At 42.6% G+C, this 17,742-nt stretch overlaps 1 protein-coding gene across 2 annotated transcripts in view; it reads left to right on the forward strand.

Annotated features, from left to right (window-relative positions):
- Nucleotides 1–17,742, forward strand: part of LOC105937411 (sorting nexin-19) — a 46,691-nt gene that overhangs the window by 9,582 nt on the left and 19,367 nt on the right. For both annotated transcript variants that reach the window (XM_012878715.3, XM_021324623.2), the window contains 5 exons: nt 46–165; nt 820–944; nt 1,744–1,837; nt 1,994–2,150; nt 7,563–7,698. In XM_012878715.3, the coding sequence (XP_012734169.2) occupies nt 46–165; nt 820–944; nt 1,744–1,837; nt 1,994–2,150; nt 7,563–7,698 (632 nt within the window). The remainder of the gene's footprint in view (nt 1–45; nt 166–819; nt 945–1,743; nt 1,838–1,993; nt 2,151–7,562; nt 7,699–17,742) is intronic.

A 17,742-nucleotide genomic window follows, 5' to 3' on the forward strand; every position in this document is an offset into this window, starting at 1 on the left:
ACGCAACTATAACGCAATAATAAATGTTTCTTTTGGTCTCTGCAGCAACTGTGTGCCATCTCTGAAATAGCCAACAGTGAAGAGATGCAGGAGTTTCTAGCTCTCAACACAGATGCCAGGATTGCCTTTGTGAAGAAACCTTTCATCGTGTCACGCATAGACAAGGTTACAAGCGAAACACTTGATCGAGATTCTGTTATGTGACGTGATTTTGGAGGAATGCTGTCCACATGTTGTTAGTTCACCGTCCTGGAATGTTTAAGTTAGATGGCTTGTATGTTATACATATTAAAAATAATTAGTAGGAAAGATAAATTCTTATTTTAACTTGCTCAGTGCAATCAATTGCTATAATAAATTTAAAACATAACAGTCTTAAAAGAAGTCTAAAATATAACTTCCTAAAGCTTGCAGACACCCTGAATTCTGGGTTCCTCAGACAGATCACAAAGGAACAGCTCACCCATAAACCAAACTGACCAATCAGAGGGCAGATGGGGTTCTTAGATTTACCTTCATGACAGGTCCAGAAAACTCAGGAAGAAGCTAAAAATTAGAAAGGAAGGGCCATGACCCACTGTGGTATGTTTCCAGAATATTTGTGGGTACTTAAATCTTTAGAATTTCACTGTTGCTATTTATAACAAACACGCATGTGCACTCTTTCGTCGCACACTTCGTATTTCCTTAGTTTTCCTCTAAGCGCTTTGCTAATCGGATCTCCGTCAGTGGCTCAGATTACAGCCTGTGATTGTACTGCGAGGAGCATGGCTAAAGGCTGAGGGTGTATTTTCATGTGCTTTCTCTTTGCTCATGTAGATTGTGGTGAATGCCATTGTAGACACCCTGAAGACGGCGTTCCCTCGTTCTGAACCTCAGAGCCCCACAGAGGACAACGAGGCCGAGGTGGACGGGGGCCGATTGGTTGCCGACAAGAAGAGCAGGTAGGACCGTACGTTAGTCCCTGGTATCATTTATCCAAGGCGGATACTGGTTTTAACAAGGGCTTAAAAAGCCTTTTTGTTTACCAGGCTGAAAATAATGATTAACATTATGTCCTTGAAACATTTTATTTGTTTTTATATGGTATGTTTTTTGATTTTACATGTATTTTAACAGCACCCAGTGACAGTAGCTGTGTAAAGCGCTTTCTGAATAACCTTAATACTTGCTGTCCGCTGGAAATGCTCAGCAGGGTGACCTGTCTGCGCGTCATAACGCCACGCATAAAATATTCCCACCCCTGGAACATTTTCAACTTCTATCTCGTTCCAACCACAAACTTCTGTCGGGTTTTTCGTGGTACAGACTATCACAACAGAGGGAAACAATCGTCGTCCTCCCACTTCACCATGACGCACTACGTTGTGCTGGCCACACTATCTTAGGTTGTGGTTGTAATGTGATGAAATGTTAAAATGTTCACAGGGGTTTGCGTGCTTTTGAAAAGGCACTGTGACAAAATTAAGCCAGCTGTTGCTAGGCAACAAGCACCATCATCTTCAAAAATGTTAGCTAGGCATGTGTCCCTCTTTGCTAGACTTTCAGCTTTACATCAGGTAGAAATATAACTTTTCATGGGGGGGGTAGTGAGGGGGGGGGGTCTCACCATCCTTTACATGTAATTGGAATGCTTATTAAGTTTATGAGGTGTCTTATTAATTATAATTTTATCCAGCTTATTATTATTTTAAGTATTTTTTCCTGAAATGTTTGCTCTTTTAACTTTCTTCCTAACCCCAGGTCTCGTCTGAAACTCTCCAGTAAAAGCATCCCCTTCATGAACGGCTCAGACGTCAGGCCTCCTGTGTGGTTCGCTTGGGACCAAACCAGAACAGTCAGTTAACTTTGCCACAGTCTAATCGTAGTTCTTGTTCTGGAGCGCTTTTTGATACAAATCTGTGCAAAGGAAAATTTCATGTCCCTGGCAAAGTAACAATGTCGGGATTTTCTTCCCCCCTTCTCATGCATTTTCTCTGCTGTTTCTCTGCAGGTGTTTAACGGCATGTCCCTGGTGGATTTACAAGCCTTCATCAGCGAGGAGGAAAAGCTGTCGCTGAAGGAGGCAGAGAAGGAGGCTGGTCCGCGGCTAGGAGGGCGTGTGGGCTGCCGGGGTCAGTGTGTGAGAGGAGAGCGGCGGGAGGAACACGGTAAGGAAGTCCTTCATGTTGTCCAGGCTTTGATCAACGCTGACATTATATACAAAAAGGAATCCAAGATGGAAAAGCTTTGTCACAAAAACAGCTAAGCATACTCTTGCTACTAACATAGGATGTAAGGGGAGGGTTAGCAGTTAAGTGCTGCTAACTAAGTTCCCTTTATTAACGGATGATCAGAAGGTTTGAGCATCTCTATGAAAGCAAGAGTTTGGACAGTGTGCTGCTGTGGAGCATACAGCTGTGTCCTACTAGAAGGCCAAGGAGGAAAGACATCCTGCAGCGAGAACATCTGCTGCATAGCAATCTGGAAATGGATATAAGGCCTTTATACCTTAAATGGAAAACATTGAAGACACGTGTCACCCTGTGAAGAAGTGGATGCCCAAGCAAGTGCATCCCTAGGTAAGACTACCCCAGGAGCTCCATCTCAGGTTCTACAGGCCTCAGTCAGCATGCTTAGTGCTGAAGTTGCATATCAGCTCAAGCACCTTAAAACAAACTGTCAAACATGGTGGAGGAGGTATGGTGATATGGGCTTGATTTGCAGTAACGGGACCTGAGCACCTTGCACTCACTGAGTCAACTATGAGCTCCTCTTTGTATATTTAAGTCTCCTAGATCTAAATATGATGCCAGCCGAGCGGTGGTCCAAACTGGGTCCCGCGGGCCGTGAAGCAATGTCATTAATTCCTCCACACCAAAGCCAGAGACGTCAGTATCAGAGGGCAGAAAACGGCCTCAGGTTGCTAAAGGCGATTCTTGATGCTGCAGAAAAATAAGGCGTTGCAAGAGATTTAATCATCATGACCCAGTCAATTTAAATAGAACATCTGAAGTGTGCTGTTTAATCTGAACCTCCAGCCTTTCATCATCTCTTCAACAACTCTCTGCTTCTCTGACTCAGCCTGACCCGTCTCCTTTCGTTTTCCTTTGTCTGACCAGCTCACTGTCTGACCGTTGTTAAACCGCACCATATGATAGAAACTAGGATGTTCCGTATTTTGAGAAGTTCACAGCTTTCATCATCTTTATGTGTTGGTAAAGTTTGGAAACTCGCAGCGGCAGAAGAAATGGAAGGGCAGTGGGGGTAGGAAGCCAAATAAGAACTGAAAGTGGAAATACTTACTGATTTATTTTCATCCTTATTTATAGCAAATACATTGCTGCCCCCTGAAGACCATTTTATCAATGCAATTGAAAGCAAAAAACTTGACAAGACAAAAGTTTTTAAAACGTTAAAGTGGTTGTGGTCAGTTGTAAATATAAGGCGATTATCTCTGTTCTCACAAATGCCTCAGCTAATTTCTCCAGTTACTTGGAGCCATTATCATTTAATCATTTAATCTTCAGCGCCATCTTAATTTTGACTTTATTTCACTATTTTATTAACTGATCAGCTTACCCACACGCACCCATTTAAATGATTCAAATGGTTAAAGGTCATACAAACACAGGTTCTCATTTCATTATAGAGATAAATTTCACATAGAGATAAACGACATCAAAACAAATTAGTTATTTCATGTCTAAAAAGCCTCTGAAGTTGCTTTCTTCCTTTTTAATAATGACATTACGTTATCATATTGTCTCATTTCTGGTTTATTCATATGGGTAAATCTCACTAAGACACAGGGTCTCATTTTCGGGATAGACATTCTAAACTAAAATATAATATGTTCAAGTATGTTCAAGCAGAAATCTATGGAGTGTTAAAAGGGACCAAATTAAATAAATAAATATACCATGAAATAAATAAATGTTAATTTACCATGAAATAAATAAACACCCCATTAAATAATTAAATATACCATTTATTAATTTAAACTACGATAAGATAAGAAAAATATGGAAGACCAGTCCTGCCATAATTCAGAATACATACACAAATAATAAATGACTCAATAAAAATAAGTACAGGGCTGAAAAGTAGCTAAAATATTAAATTGTGTGCCATTAAAGGTGACAAAACAATAAACAGAAGACATTTATTCAACAGTTGATCAATTAATCAGCTACCAATGTATATTTCTATTTCAATATTAACTTATTACATGTCGTTTATTTAAACAACTCATTTTCAGTCATCCATTTTTCTTGAACTCGTTATTTATTCTTTGTGCATTTATTACAAGTGATTTTTTTCCTTACCCCTATTTCATTTGAATCACTTTTCTTTAATCATCCGTTTTTCTTGAACAAGTTATTTTCTACTTGTGTGTTTATTGCATGTGATTTTTTTTCCCTCCACTCCTTTTATGTCTAAAAAAGCTTTACACCAAGCTAAGCACTTTGCGTTTTCTTTGTACTGAAATGTGATTTTCAAATAAATTTGCCTTGCCTTTTATTTTTAATATTTATTTAAACATAAAATATATTTAAAACATGTTTTTTCACCTCAAAGATATATATTTATATTTTGAAGTTATTTTATTGTCCTTTTAATTCTACAACTGAAACATAGTATTTCCACATCTAATATATCCCTGAGGCATTTTCTTCCCCAGCGGATTCCCCCCAGCTCTTTTATTTCAGTCCCCTCTTTTTCCACTAAGGTGGCTCCTATAGAGACCATAACGTCTGACTGGCTGCTGATTAGCTGCTTTACCAGATCCATGGGGATGCTCAGGTACACAGCAAAATACCTTTGCGGATGCACTTAATCGTGTTTTCGCACGGACAGAGCCTCACTATGACAGAAATCTGTGAGCAGAGGCTGTAGTTGCTTTATTTAAGTAACGTACAGGAGGCCTGATCCACTGATGATAAAGAACATTTTGATTTAGAAATTAAACAATACTGGTTCAACAGTCTGGTAGTGTTACAATGAAGACCTGTTAGCCAGATAAAGTGCACTCGTTGGTAAAGAGGTTTACAAACACAACGGCATCGATGTTTGCATGACAATTAACAAAAAGGCCGTCAGTATAGAGATGGAGGGATGTATCATTAATGTGCAGATCTACATCATTCGCATAAATTATCAAAGATACAGAGCCCTGGTGATGTAAAGGTAAAAGGACCACTGAGTTTAATACACTGCTAATATACTAAGCATGCACTATTCAATTCAACACGTTAAATAAGTAGTCAGACTTTTGTTAGACAGGAATCAGCTCATTTCCAAAGCAAGGCATCCAGCTTGTATGTTGTTTTGGGGATTTATATCTCCTATGCCCAGAATGTTGTTGTCTTCTCTTAGCAATAATAACACAATTTGGGTCAACCGCTCTTTGAAAATGATTAATGTATTTAGCCAAGTTTAATAAATGATTAACAGCAAATTTGGGTGCACAAGTCTGCCTTTGGAGTAAAAGCCACTGAACATACGTGATCTTGGTAAGAATGGTTATTAAAACAGAAATCCTTTGATTAGTGCAATAATAAGATTTAATTTGTTGGTGAAAAAGTGCCTGAAATTAAAGACAAAAAGTTGCCAACTGCTTCAGCCACTGGTGCTGGTGTATTATTTATTTATTTATCTATTTATGTACAATTTTAGGACTGCAGCCCATGGACTGCAGTCCATGTTTTTTCCGTATGTTGTTGACTGGTCTACAAGAAGTGCTACACTGTAGTCTTTAGCGTCCTGTTCTCTCAACATTGATCTCTTCATTGTCAAATTATTGAAGAAGCTGTTGTCCCGTTACAGCTGGCTGTATTCTGCAGCCAGATTCTTAACATGTGCTAAAAAAAGAGACAACAGTACCTCTGTGTTATCATCCCTGCTCTGGCTTCCTGCTAAATATAGGACAGATTTATTTTTAAGGCTTTGCATTGTCTGGCACCTGAAAACATTCCGGACCCCTCTGCCCTTCTTCCAGTTCCCGGACTCTTAAATCTTCCCTGAACTGGAAGGGTTATTATGAGACTGTGCATCTGACACTCTTGGTGCTAAATCTAAAATAATAATCTAAATCAAATTCAAGATAAACTTTTTTTCAGATTGCAATTTCAAATTTTCTTTAGAGATTTCAATTCAAGCTTAAATTGGGTCATCTTAATGGAAAACAAAGCAAATGTATGTATGTATGTATGTATGTATGTATGTATGTATGTATGTATATATATATATATATATATATATATATATATATATATATATATATATATATATATATATATATATATATGTTTTGTTTTTTTCCATCAAGATGACCCAATCACCAGGATCTAAGGCAGTTTGTTGATTTGGTCTTCTTAAAAATATATTTGTTCCTGATCTATATTTATTTGTGAATGTGTTGCTGAATTTTCAAAAGATTAGCACAGCCATTTTAAAGCCGTTCAGTTATGCGATGCAATATTGCTACAGACTGACCTGCAGAGCACTTTCTATGTGGTCTGATTTGGCTAATGTGTACAAAACATTATTATATATCACATCATAATTGGCCTTAAAGAATCATCAGAAAATCTCTGATATTATCTGAAGATATAAATAATTGTCTAACGTAGTTTTCCTCTGGGCCAGACTAGGTTATGTAGTGACCTGTTCTTTTTTCTCCTAGGAGAACGTTTGTTGACTCCTGTCTCTGTTTCTCTGCTTTTGGAGAAGTGACCCCAGGTCCCCGGTGTGGTTAGGATCTGGGCAGTTTCCTGAACATTAGCTCACACCTTGAATGTTCTGACCTGGGAGCCAGGAGGTTTTTACCGGTCTTAATCCTTGTACTTCCTGTAGAATTCTAGTCTCTCCTTGATGCTTTTCATGAAAAAGCATCGTAGCGCCATCATCATTCCATAGATATCCCCTCATCAAGCACTCTTGGACATCCTGTAAGCTTCATCTCTGCCACTAAACCAATCACCATTAAGTTCTTCATGATCCAGAAAACAGATTTCTCTTTAGCAGCAACTTCTTGCCTTTTGGGCCATTTTGATTCAAAGTGATGATGACTAGATTAAAAAAGGTAACCTTTGCTAACAGAACACAATTATTTCAAGCCTCAATTCCATAGCAACAAGTCTGGTAATTAGATTAGGTGAGTAATTTTATTTGAATTTCATTCACAGCTTCACCTGAGCTGATAATCTGATAATCCTATAATGGCAGGAAGTCAGTGGATCATTTGTACCAGTTCAAAAATACACTAAAAGTATAGATATATTTTTTTAAATAAAGTAAACTTTTCAAGCAATCAGTGTCTATGATACCAGTGTTTTGTCCACTCCCCTTGATTGCGATCAACAATCCTGCAATGTTAAAGGTTAGCCACACGAGGGCGGTGTAAATAAACCTATAAGATGGTGGTAACTGTGCTCATCATCAGGTCTGTAAATCTCTCAGGTTCAGACAGTGTGGATCTCCCTGTAACGGCATTTTCTGCCTGTTTTATCAGCTCTTCTGTCACATGTTTCACAGAGTTCAGTCAACACACAGCGTGTTTGTGTGTTTGTGTGTTCCAGGGTCAGCAGGTGAGATGTCCCTGGCTGAGGTGGCTCTGAACATCCTGTGTCTCCTGATGAAGGAGCAGTGGAGCTGGCTTTGCTCTGAAAACGTCCAGAGGACCGTCAGGCTGCTGTTTGGAACGCTCATTAACAGGTGATTTCATTATGACCCATCACTGCTGCAACACTGCGCTGCAAGAAACAACCTTGGTTTCATTCACGCCGGTCTAATGAGGCTCTCCAAGAAAAGCTGTCCAAACAAAAACGAAATAAATTCCCATCTGCCTTTCTTCAGCGTATCGCATGAGATGCAGACATTCTTGGCAGCAAAGGTCCTGCACATAAAACGCAGTGCTTGCAGAAATTTTGTAGTAAGAACGTACTGAGGCAGCTCACAGTGGGTTTAGACTGGTCTCCATACTCTGTAGATGATTAGCGCACTTTTTCTAATGTTTGTAGACCACAGGTCTGTTAATAATAGGTAATCAGTAAAAAAAAAAAAAAAAAAAGCTCATCCTGCCTCACTTGGTGATCAAACTGTGCGTGCTACAGTAAGAGATGCACAGGAAGGTTATGGAGCAGGCTTGTTTAACTAAGGCAGCATGTTTTTATACGGGGGGTCATCTTCATCTTCACCGTCTCCTACCTCTTCATTTTTCTGGATCCCAAATGGTGCCATCCACTGCAGGACGTTTCCCACTGACCACGACTCACACCCACTTCACAGACATTTCATGCCCGCCCATTCAATATGTTGTTCAGTTCCCTTTCGCTTGTCCGAACCTTCACATTTAGCTTAGTATTTTTAGTAATAATGAAAAAAAATATCACATTTGTTTTGTTGTTGTATATATAGTTTATTTCCAACTTTTAATCTTATTTTTTACATTTATGTTTATAATGTCTGCACATTGGGAGCAGAGTTGAACCGAAATCAAACGCCACGTGTGTGAGCCCAAACCTGGCACATAAAGCTGATTCTGCTTCTAAAGACACAATATTTTGATGCAGAAACTAAAAAATTGTTTGTTTTGTTCTCTTCTATAATCATAATCATAATTTGTGGCTCTTCTGTCAGAACAAGTGCCAAACTGTGGTAGCAGGTTTTGTTTTGTCTTTTTTATAAATATTATACAAATATCTTCATAACTCATCCAAACAGCCAAGAAGTGTATGTTATAGTGAGTAAATGAGGAGAAAGCACGGTGAATACAGAAACTGAGTACTTTTTGAAATGATGGTTGGAAGGTATGAAATGGCAACCAATGGGTGTGAAAAGGTAAAGGTGTAAGCTTACCTGCAGCCACAGAAACACAGGGCAGATTAAATTAGGAGGGGCGTGGCTTTGACAGGTTTAGCTGCTTCTGATTGATCGCCGCAGGGCATTTGTTTTGATCTGTCTTGGAGCCTCTTTATGTTGTTTTCCCTCCGCTATTTACTCTGGATTTCTGACCACACACGGTCTGAGCCGATTTTATTTTTCCTAGCATGTTGCCAGTTTTGAAATACAAGCGAGTGCCAGGCTCCTTTTTTTTCCCCTTTTTACTGCATTCTGAGTAAACCTAAAGTAAGCATGAAGAGTTTTCAGCGAGGATTTTTTTTAAATTTATTTTTTTGCAGCAAACGAATGATGGAAACGTGGATGTTTTAGGGGGCAGCTGTGTATGCAGACTGAGCCAGTACAGGACAAGGAGACACATGTTTCCTGGTGGAGATTCCACAGAGAATGCTGTTTATGGGCTGCAGAGGGGATGCTGGCTCACAGAGCAGTCATTAGTCAGAAGGAGTTGATATTTCAGACAACGCCGTGAGCTTTTTGCAGCGGCGCACAACCTAACAACAGCGGGACATTTCTATCCCTGCAGGTCTGCAATCAACAAATCCCCACTTTGTGAAACGAGAGCCTTGCTCTCACCTTTTGTTTACAAGTCATTTATCTGCTTCCGTGGTTGTTAAGTGCATGGCTGCATGTGCATACACGCATGCCTGCAGGCTTTGACCCTGACACCAACCCCCCGAGCATGTGCCACAGATGGTTTCAGCCGGTGCTGCCAGCATCCCCAACATGCAGACGGTATTCTCAGGATGCCGGGCGCGGTGACCTCACGTTCTCCGGGGTGCTAATACCGGCGTTCTGTGTCCCCGTATCGATACTCTGAGCCCTATTTTAAGAAGTGCCACCCACAGAGCACCAAGGGAAGGGCCGCGTGCTTTTTGTTGGCTCCCTCTGAGTCGGACGGCGGCGTGTCGACGGCGAGCCGACATCCCGGAGCGTGGCCGCGCTCTCACTTCATCCACCGGCTTTTCCTGTCAGACGAGAGAACTGGAGACTGTTGTCGATGGGAGCACAACAAATCACACTGTCCCTCCGGCACAGAGGTCCGATTACAGCTTCATCGGTTCCACATTAACAATACTGATAACATTGTTCCATTGCAAATTCCAGGCTTTTATTTCATCTATCTATCTATCTATCTATCTATCTATCTATCTATCTATCTATCTATCTATCTATCTATCTATCTATCTATCTATATCTATCTATCTATCTATCTATCTATCTATCTATATATCTATCTATATATATATATATATATATAAAAATAAACAAGCATGAATTAGCAGTATAACAGTAAAAAACGAGCAATTCTGTGTTTGCATGCCTGTGTATAAAATGGATTAGATCAGAGTGAAGCAAAGCATCCCCCCCATCACGATGCTGCCTCCACCCATTTCACTGTGAGGATGGTGTGATGTACACTTTGCACCAATTCGGCAGCTGTGTTCCCTCTTTCAGGAACCTTCTCAACCTCAATAAGAGGCATCAAAAATGCCGATGTCATCTGTAAAGAAGGCTGGCAGCGTGTCTGCAGATTTACACCCAGAGCAGATTAAAACCCGCTACTGATCTCAATGACCTAGGACCCCGCTGGCTCATTAATCTTTCAAAGTACTGAAAACGTGCATTTTTGTATTAGTTTGGTTAAAAAGAGCTGCTGGCTGGTTGTATTCAGCTGATGGCCCTCAGTGCGTTTGGTCTGGTGTTGTGCAGGGTAAGCCTCCCACTGGGGCTTGTTTTTCATCTGAATACGGAAGAGCTGCGGAGGCTTTTCTAGAATCTGACCGCTCTTCAGTGGGTTGCAAACAGCAGCTCCAGGCAGCAGAAACCTTCATTCTCGCTGGTAGACTGCAAGCACGGTGCGTCTATCTGAGTTTGGTCTGGAGCTGATAGAGAATGTGTGTGAGTGACGAAGCCAAATCCGGGTCTGCGTTTGTGTGTGTGACAGGAGAGGCTGAAAAAGCCATCTCCTGCTCCTATAAAAAGGGTTCGAGAGGTCTGCCTTGTGATATGTCTGTTTTTTATGGACTAGAACCCGGGCCAGTTCATGGTGAATATAGTTTCTTTCCGTTCAGTCTGGATGGAAAATCCAGCCTGAGCCAAATTGTTCTGTGTCTGCTTGTAAATAAAGGTAGAATTGCCTCTCTTTTTGGCCAATGGGCTTCAGCCTAGATCCAAATGAATGAAATGACCATGAGTGTTATCTTGGTAAAGCTGTTGTGTTTGGGTTCACACTATGACAGACCTCTGCCTTCCTCTAGCTTTCATGCCCACTGGAACACTCGGGTTTCACCAGTGTGGTGGAGAAGTGTGAGATGACCACGATGCAACACGTCGGCAGCATTTTAGCACATTGGATTGAGAAGTTCAGGGGTTTTTTTTGGGGGGGGGGGGGTATCTGTTAGACTGTGGTCAGTAACCTCATGTGAAGGATGGTTCTACACCAAACACTGTTTGCACTAGTTGGGATTTATTGTGGGTTTTGCTTAAGCCACACAGTGTCGAAATGGTACAAACCAGGCTTTTCAGGACATTTCACAGATGTTGGGTATATTTGGGTCCTGGACTTTACAGAAGCTAATTCTGCTGCGTGTTTGGGATCAGTGTCCTGAGGCAACTCCCTGCTGTCTCCCAGTTTAAACCATTCAGCTGTTGATTTGAACTGTTGGTAAAGGTTCTTTGATTTGAAAGCCTCAGCACCTGTTGTCTCTGTGGCCAAATAGCCCAGTCTGTCTCGTCTGATCACAAAGCGTTTCCCCAGGAACACGTCTGACTCGTCCAGCTTCTCTGTGGACACTAACAGTGGTGGATCAGCTTCTGCCCTGGCGGTTCCTGGATTGCAGGCAGACATCCTCCTGACTCTCCTTGAATCTGAACGTAAGGATTTAGCAAAGTGGAACTGGCTGGTCCAACGGGACGATGATCCCAAGAATAAAGTGTGCTGAAATGAAACCTTGGAATGGTCCTGATTTCAGCTTTGCAGAAAATGTGTGTATTTAAAAAACCCAAATGTGTGCCAGGAAAGTAGTTTACATGGTGAGAAGAGTTATCCAGAGTTATCTCTGAAACTTGTTTATGTCTTACACAAACAATCTGGCTGAGGTCGACAAAGGACGTTCAACTAAATATCACTGGATGTGTTTGAGGCTGTATATTTATATAATTTTGACCCTTTGTGTGTTAAAGAACGGCCACGATAACATTTTACACCTAATTCTTATTCTGCTGGCTTGAATTCCCAATGCGTCCCACTTCACCAGCGTCCCTGTGGCACCTCTTTTCCTCCAGTCACATGCAGCACCTGTTGTACTACAGCACGATTCTTTATTTTTACTCCCTAAAACGCCGTATTAATATTTCCACAAACAATTCAAACAGCACAAGTCCTCGCTGACAGCTTGATGGTGCAGGGCGGAGTGAAGCGGCCTTGCAGGGATTTGGACCCCGTCAACAGTTGTCATGGAGAAGCTCTCCCGCTCAGTCTTTTCCTGCTCCGCGCTCTGATTCTCCCTCTGCTAGGGCGTTAATTCATACCAAGAGATCTCAGTCTGACACCCAGCGGTCTGCTTGGGTTACACCAGTGGTGAACGTTTAGCTTGGCTCTATGTCCAAGTGGTTTCTGACTCTCTGCTGATGACCACACAGTTATTTTCAGAGGATTCTGAAGCTGTGGTTAGAGCTCAGATGAAAACAAAATGTGCTGCGAGAGCTGCCCCTCCGTGGGATTTCGTATTCACCGTGCGGTCACTTTCCCTTTTTCAGTTGGACGATGGCCGCCCTGCGGGGGTGAGCGGAGCGCCGACGAAACTCATGGGGGTGTTGGCCTTATTCAACACATTCAAGCAACAAAAAGCTTCCAGGGAAGTGTTTGCACTGACAGCACTACAGCCCAATACACATGCACTATAGGAAATGGAGGTGCGTGATTAACAACCCCGCACTTTATAGGTGTGATACCAATTGATCTTTAACAAAAAGGCCTTTGTATTGTAACGCATTTGGACCCACATCACAAGCTTCTTTTGTTTACCAATACCTTCAATGCTAGAAGATAAACGACGTGACACCAGCATTTAATCTTTGGGGGCAAGAGTTCGGGAGCTCGTCCTGTAATTGGTGGGTTGCTGGTACAATCAACTGCTCTGACCGTCTCAGTCGTTGTGTCCTTGGGCAAGACACTTCACTCGCATTGCTTGCTGGTGCTGGTCAGAGGGTCCGGTGGCACCGCTGTATGGCAGCCTCACTTCTGTCAGTCTGCCCCAGGGCAGCTGTGGCTGCTAACATAGCTCACCACCGACAGGGTGTGAATGACTGTAGTGTAAAGCGCTTTGTGGTTGTCAGACTTGATAAAGAGCTATACAGGTACAAGCCATTTACCATTACTGCATTTAGACTTAGCCCCTAAAATATCCCGCAATCATGTTTAAGCACTGCAAAAACGGAACTAGAAATAAGTAAAATGTTCTTAAAATTTGTGTATTTGTCCTTGATTTGAGCAGGTAAATAAGATGATTTGCCAATGGAATAAGAATTTTGCACTTAGAATAGGAACAATTTATCTCAATCCTTTTATTTCAAGTGCAGGATGTCTAATTATCTTATTTTAAAGGGTCAAAATACTCATTCCATTGGCAGATAATCTTATTTACCTGCTCAAATCAAGGATAAATACACTAAATTAAGAACATTTTACTTATTTTTAGATCAGCTTTTGCAGTGAGAGGAATTAAGCCTGACAGGGAGAACTACATCTTACTCTTAAATAACGTATCCTTGTCCTCTGTACCTGGACGTCACTGATTATTTTTGTATTGAGGAGAAAAATGAGACTCCTCTGCTGTCGGCTTTTCTCCTGTAACGCTGGTCCTTTTTGACTCATGGAGCCTGGAGTGATAAAAACAGAGAGGTGTGCTGGGAAGCAATGAGCTCCTCCTGTCAGCAGTACTTTGCTCTCTTGCTGAGGGAGCTGGTGACCAGATAGATGGGGCCCGCATGAAGGATTTGGTGCTGGTGAGGAGCAGGAAGGGAGCATTGGACGTAAAAAGGGCTTGTTACATAATAAAGTGCGTTATCTGTCTTCTCGTGAAGAGCAGGACGAGGTGGGACATCTGTGGACAGGCTGTTCCTGAGAGGAGACAATGTCAGACCAAGTCCTTTTGGAGGGATTAGGCTGTTAGAGGTTTTTTTTTTTATCTCACATCATGTATAGGTCAACACCATGGCCGGTGTAATGTCACTATCCTGTTTGCACAGTAAATCTTTTCTTTTCAACAGCCTGCTCCTGAGGTGCAGATGTCCACTGTTACTAGGTTCTTGCAGGATGCAATTTGTTTTCTCTGCTGCTACGTAAACCCCCTCAAGGGGGCAAAGCTACTTTTGAAGCGCATGAAACAGAACATGGTCCTCATCGCCTCAATTTGCCAACAATTAACCCCGGCCAGTCTCTCCGTGTATACATCCTTATTTGGCGTTAGAGAGACCGGTTGCAACACTGAAATCCTCCCCCTTTGGCAGCAACGTGTAAAATTACACAGCTCATAATTGTCCACGCCGTTTGATAAAGTTAGACGGTGGATGAGCGCCGCGCGCCTCAACACCGCCGGGACGTTTGCAGAATGAACTGTGTAAGTGATAAACACGTGTGTTAAATAAGGAGAGTCGGCGGATGAGGTCATGCAGCGACCCCTCGGCCTCTCCACATCCACGGTGTCCGTTTTCACCGCTCACCTGGGACGTGCATCCAAAGGCACACTTCATCTTCTGCCTCCAGAGACATACTTGCGCGGTGACATGTTGTCTGTGGAAATCAGGCTGTGGGCTTATTTTAGCTCCAACAGGACCTGGTTGTACTTGTCTTCGTTGGCCTTAAATGGCAACTAAATTAAATCCTTCTGCAGTCCAACACACACACAGCCGCTGCTCAGCTGGCCTGATGTTTCACACACATTTGGACTGTGTTGTCAGTGATTGATTTGTTACCATGTGTGTTCCAAGCATCTTGCTTTCACCTCAGTTGTTGGTACTTATCAGCTGGATCAGTGAATCAGGGACTCAGAACCGCCAGCTTGTGATTTTCACCTTTGCACCTTTGGCTAGATGAGCATATGGTATAATGAGTTATAATTTGCATTTGGCAGATTAATAAATTTTTGATATAATTGTTTTTTTAAAAGCAGAAATCCAAACTATTACTACTACCGCTGCTGAAATCATATCATACATGGTTATGGATCGATCAGTGTTGAAGCTGTAATAATATATGCATATTTAACATTTTTATTTATTTGGATTTGGATTCACAGACTAGCATTTGGAGAGTGAGAGCACCTAAAGGCAGTTGAATGATCATCCAACCTGACATGCATGTTTATTTAACTGTTGAAGGGAAGCCAGAGAAAACCCACACATGCATGAGGAGAACATGCAAACTCCACCCATAATGTCCCCAGCCACAGTTTGAGCACAGGACCTTCTCTCTGTGAGGTAGTCACCATGCAGCCCTGTTGAAAACCGGTCAGCTATTTCATGTACTCGTGATGCTGGCTGAACCTGTTTATGCCATTAACGTTTGAAACATCAAGAGATACATTGTAATTCAGGAATGAATTACAATGTAATTCATTCCAGGATCAATTTGAACTCATTGCACTGAGGAATCTGCTGCTGACTGGACTCAGAGTGGGCGAGCTTGCCCTACTAAGTGGTTCTAGGTTGCACCACATCAATTCTTGTTGAATATATAGTTGAACATAAAGGGCGGATGTGGGTTACTGGCCTGGTGGTTCAGGGGCTTGAGGTTCCTGTGGTGTGCTGCCGTGGGACGGGTCTCCTGGCAGGGCCTTGGGGATTTGGGTCCTGTGGAGTATGTTGCTGGGGGTTTGGGAGGGTTTACGTATAGCCAGGTGTCTGGCCCTACCCGGGACCTCTGGTGCGCTGGTGGGTCTTGGGGCCTCTCAAGGTGGAGGAGAGTATGGATATTAACATCTCATGGGAGATGCTTTCCCCATCAGGGAGTGCATTTTGCTGGTTGGGGGACGGGAGGGGGGCGCACCCAGTCTGGGTGTCTATCGTCTTATGTGGTGTGGGAGTTGTGTGAATGTTGTTGTTAGGGTGGGTTTAATGTTACCTTTCTTTCATCTGTGTGGTATGTGTGTCTATGTATGTGGGAGGAGGGGGTGGGTGTGTGTGTGTGTGTGTGGGGGGGGGGGTGTCTTGCTCCTCGTCTCGGTCCTGGTTCATGGCGGTTGTCGGTGCTGGTTCTATCCGAGAAACAGGTGTCTGCATGGATCAGACGGGCTGGCCGACTAGAGTGTCTTTTTCCCCCCCCTGCACCATCCCGACCCTTCTTTGGGGGTCAGGATGGTCCGAAGGTTCTGGGTGGGGTATATGGGGAAGGGGTGCGCTGGCTGCCCCCTTTTTGGCCCTCCCAGTTTTAAATGCACTTTAGAACAACACAACATTTGAGCAGGCAGAGGCAGGCTCTGGGTCTTTCTCACACCCCTGTTCTCCAATTGCCATCTGGAGTTTGTGACCTGGAGAAGGAGCGGGCCACCTAGTCGGGATCTTGGCTGGGGGTTGTTGGGTCCTGGGGGTCGGCTGGGGCTGGGGCACTTTTTTTCCCCCTCGAAATATGGGGTTAGGGCTTAAGTATGGAGGGCAGGGTGTGGGGGAGGTGGCTGTGGATATCGCTCTGGTGTGCCGGTACCTGGGAGTATAGGATGTGTGTAGTGAATGCGAGTGTGTGTACAGCATCCTTTTTTTGTGTATGGGTAAGCGTGTATGCATGAGGGGCCACTAGGGTGGGAACGTGTGAATGTGACTGTGTACCTGGTTTTCTTTTTGTCTTTTTGTCAGGTTGGGTTTGGACTATCCCCTGTCCTGGGACGTCTCAGGTCTTCACTAAGTGTGGGGCCCTGTGGCTCTGTCGGGGCCTCACCAGGGGGCGGTGTGCCCCTGGTCCTCGGGTCTCTTGGCCCATGGTTGGATCCACTCCGGCGTAGCTGGTTGCCAGCTGTTCCTGTGTTCAGCACTGTTGGGGGGGGTTTCTTGGGGCTCTCCTCTGCTCTTCCCCGGGATGGGGGAGGCAGCTATACCATGTTGGTCTCTCTTGGGCCTCTTTATTCTGGGGGCTCTTTCGGGTGTACACAAGAGCACTCTTGCAAACACCTACAGGTGCTTGGATTTAGGTGTTTACAGATTCACTTCTATCCAAAAAAAGGCTATCATTAGCTTTAGCTGTCACTTTATACATTTTGTATTAAATAATACTAAGTATTTTTCAGTGATATTATCAAGCTGTTGGTTGTTTGTACCTGTAATACTTATTAGTTGGTTTTGCTGTCCTTTTTATATCTCTTTATGGAGGTGCAGAAGCAGACTCCATAAAGGATGCTATCTTTTTCTCTCCTTTTCCTCTCCTCTATTTTTGTCACCATTTCTCCCTTGTAGCATTTCTTCTAATCCTTTTTTTCCCTCTTCTACTTTCCTGTTTTGTGTCCATTGAACTGGAGAAATAGAATAAAATCTAATAAAGCTTTATGTATTTATAAATAAAGTGGAACACAAAGTAGTAATGCTTCTCTTGTGAATTCAAGAGGAGCATTAAGACAGCAGTTCTTAATGCTACACTGCCAGACAGGACATGTTAAAAAAAATCGGAAAAAAGCCAAGTATCGACTCTCTCTAGGAAAAACAGAGAACTACTTGGTTATATAAGATGCTAACATTTAAAAACGGGAGGTCTGTAATCCTTTTGTGTTTGTTTTGAAATAGAAATAAGTCTATTTCACAGCAACGTCTCTCACATACATCATGATGTTGCTTCTGCTCCTGATGTAAGTAATTAATGGTCCCGTATGG

The sequence above is a fragment of the Fundulus heteroclitus genome, chromosome 18 (genome assembly GCF_011125445.2).
Source record: "Fundulus heteroclitus isolate FHET01 chromosome 18, MU-UCD_Fhet_4.1, whole genome shotgun sequence".
Taxonomy (NCBI): Eukaryota; Metazoa; Chordata; class Actinopteri; order Cyprinodontiformes; family Fundulidae; genus Fundulus; species Fundulus heteroclitus.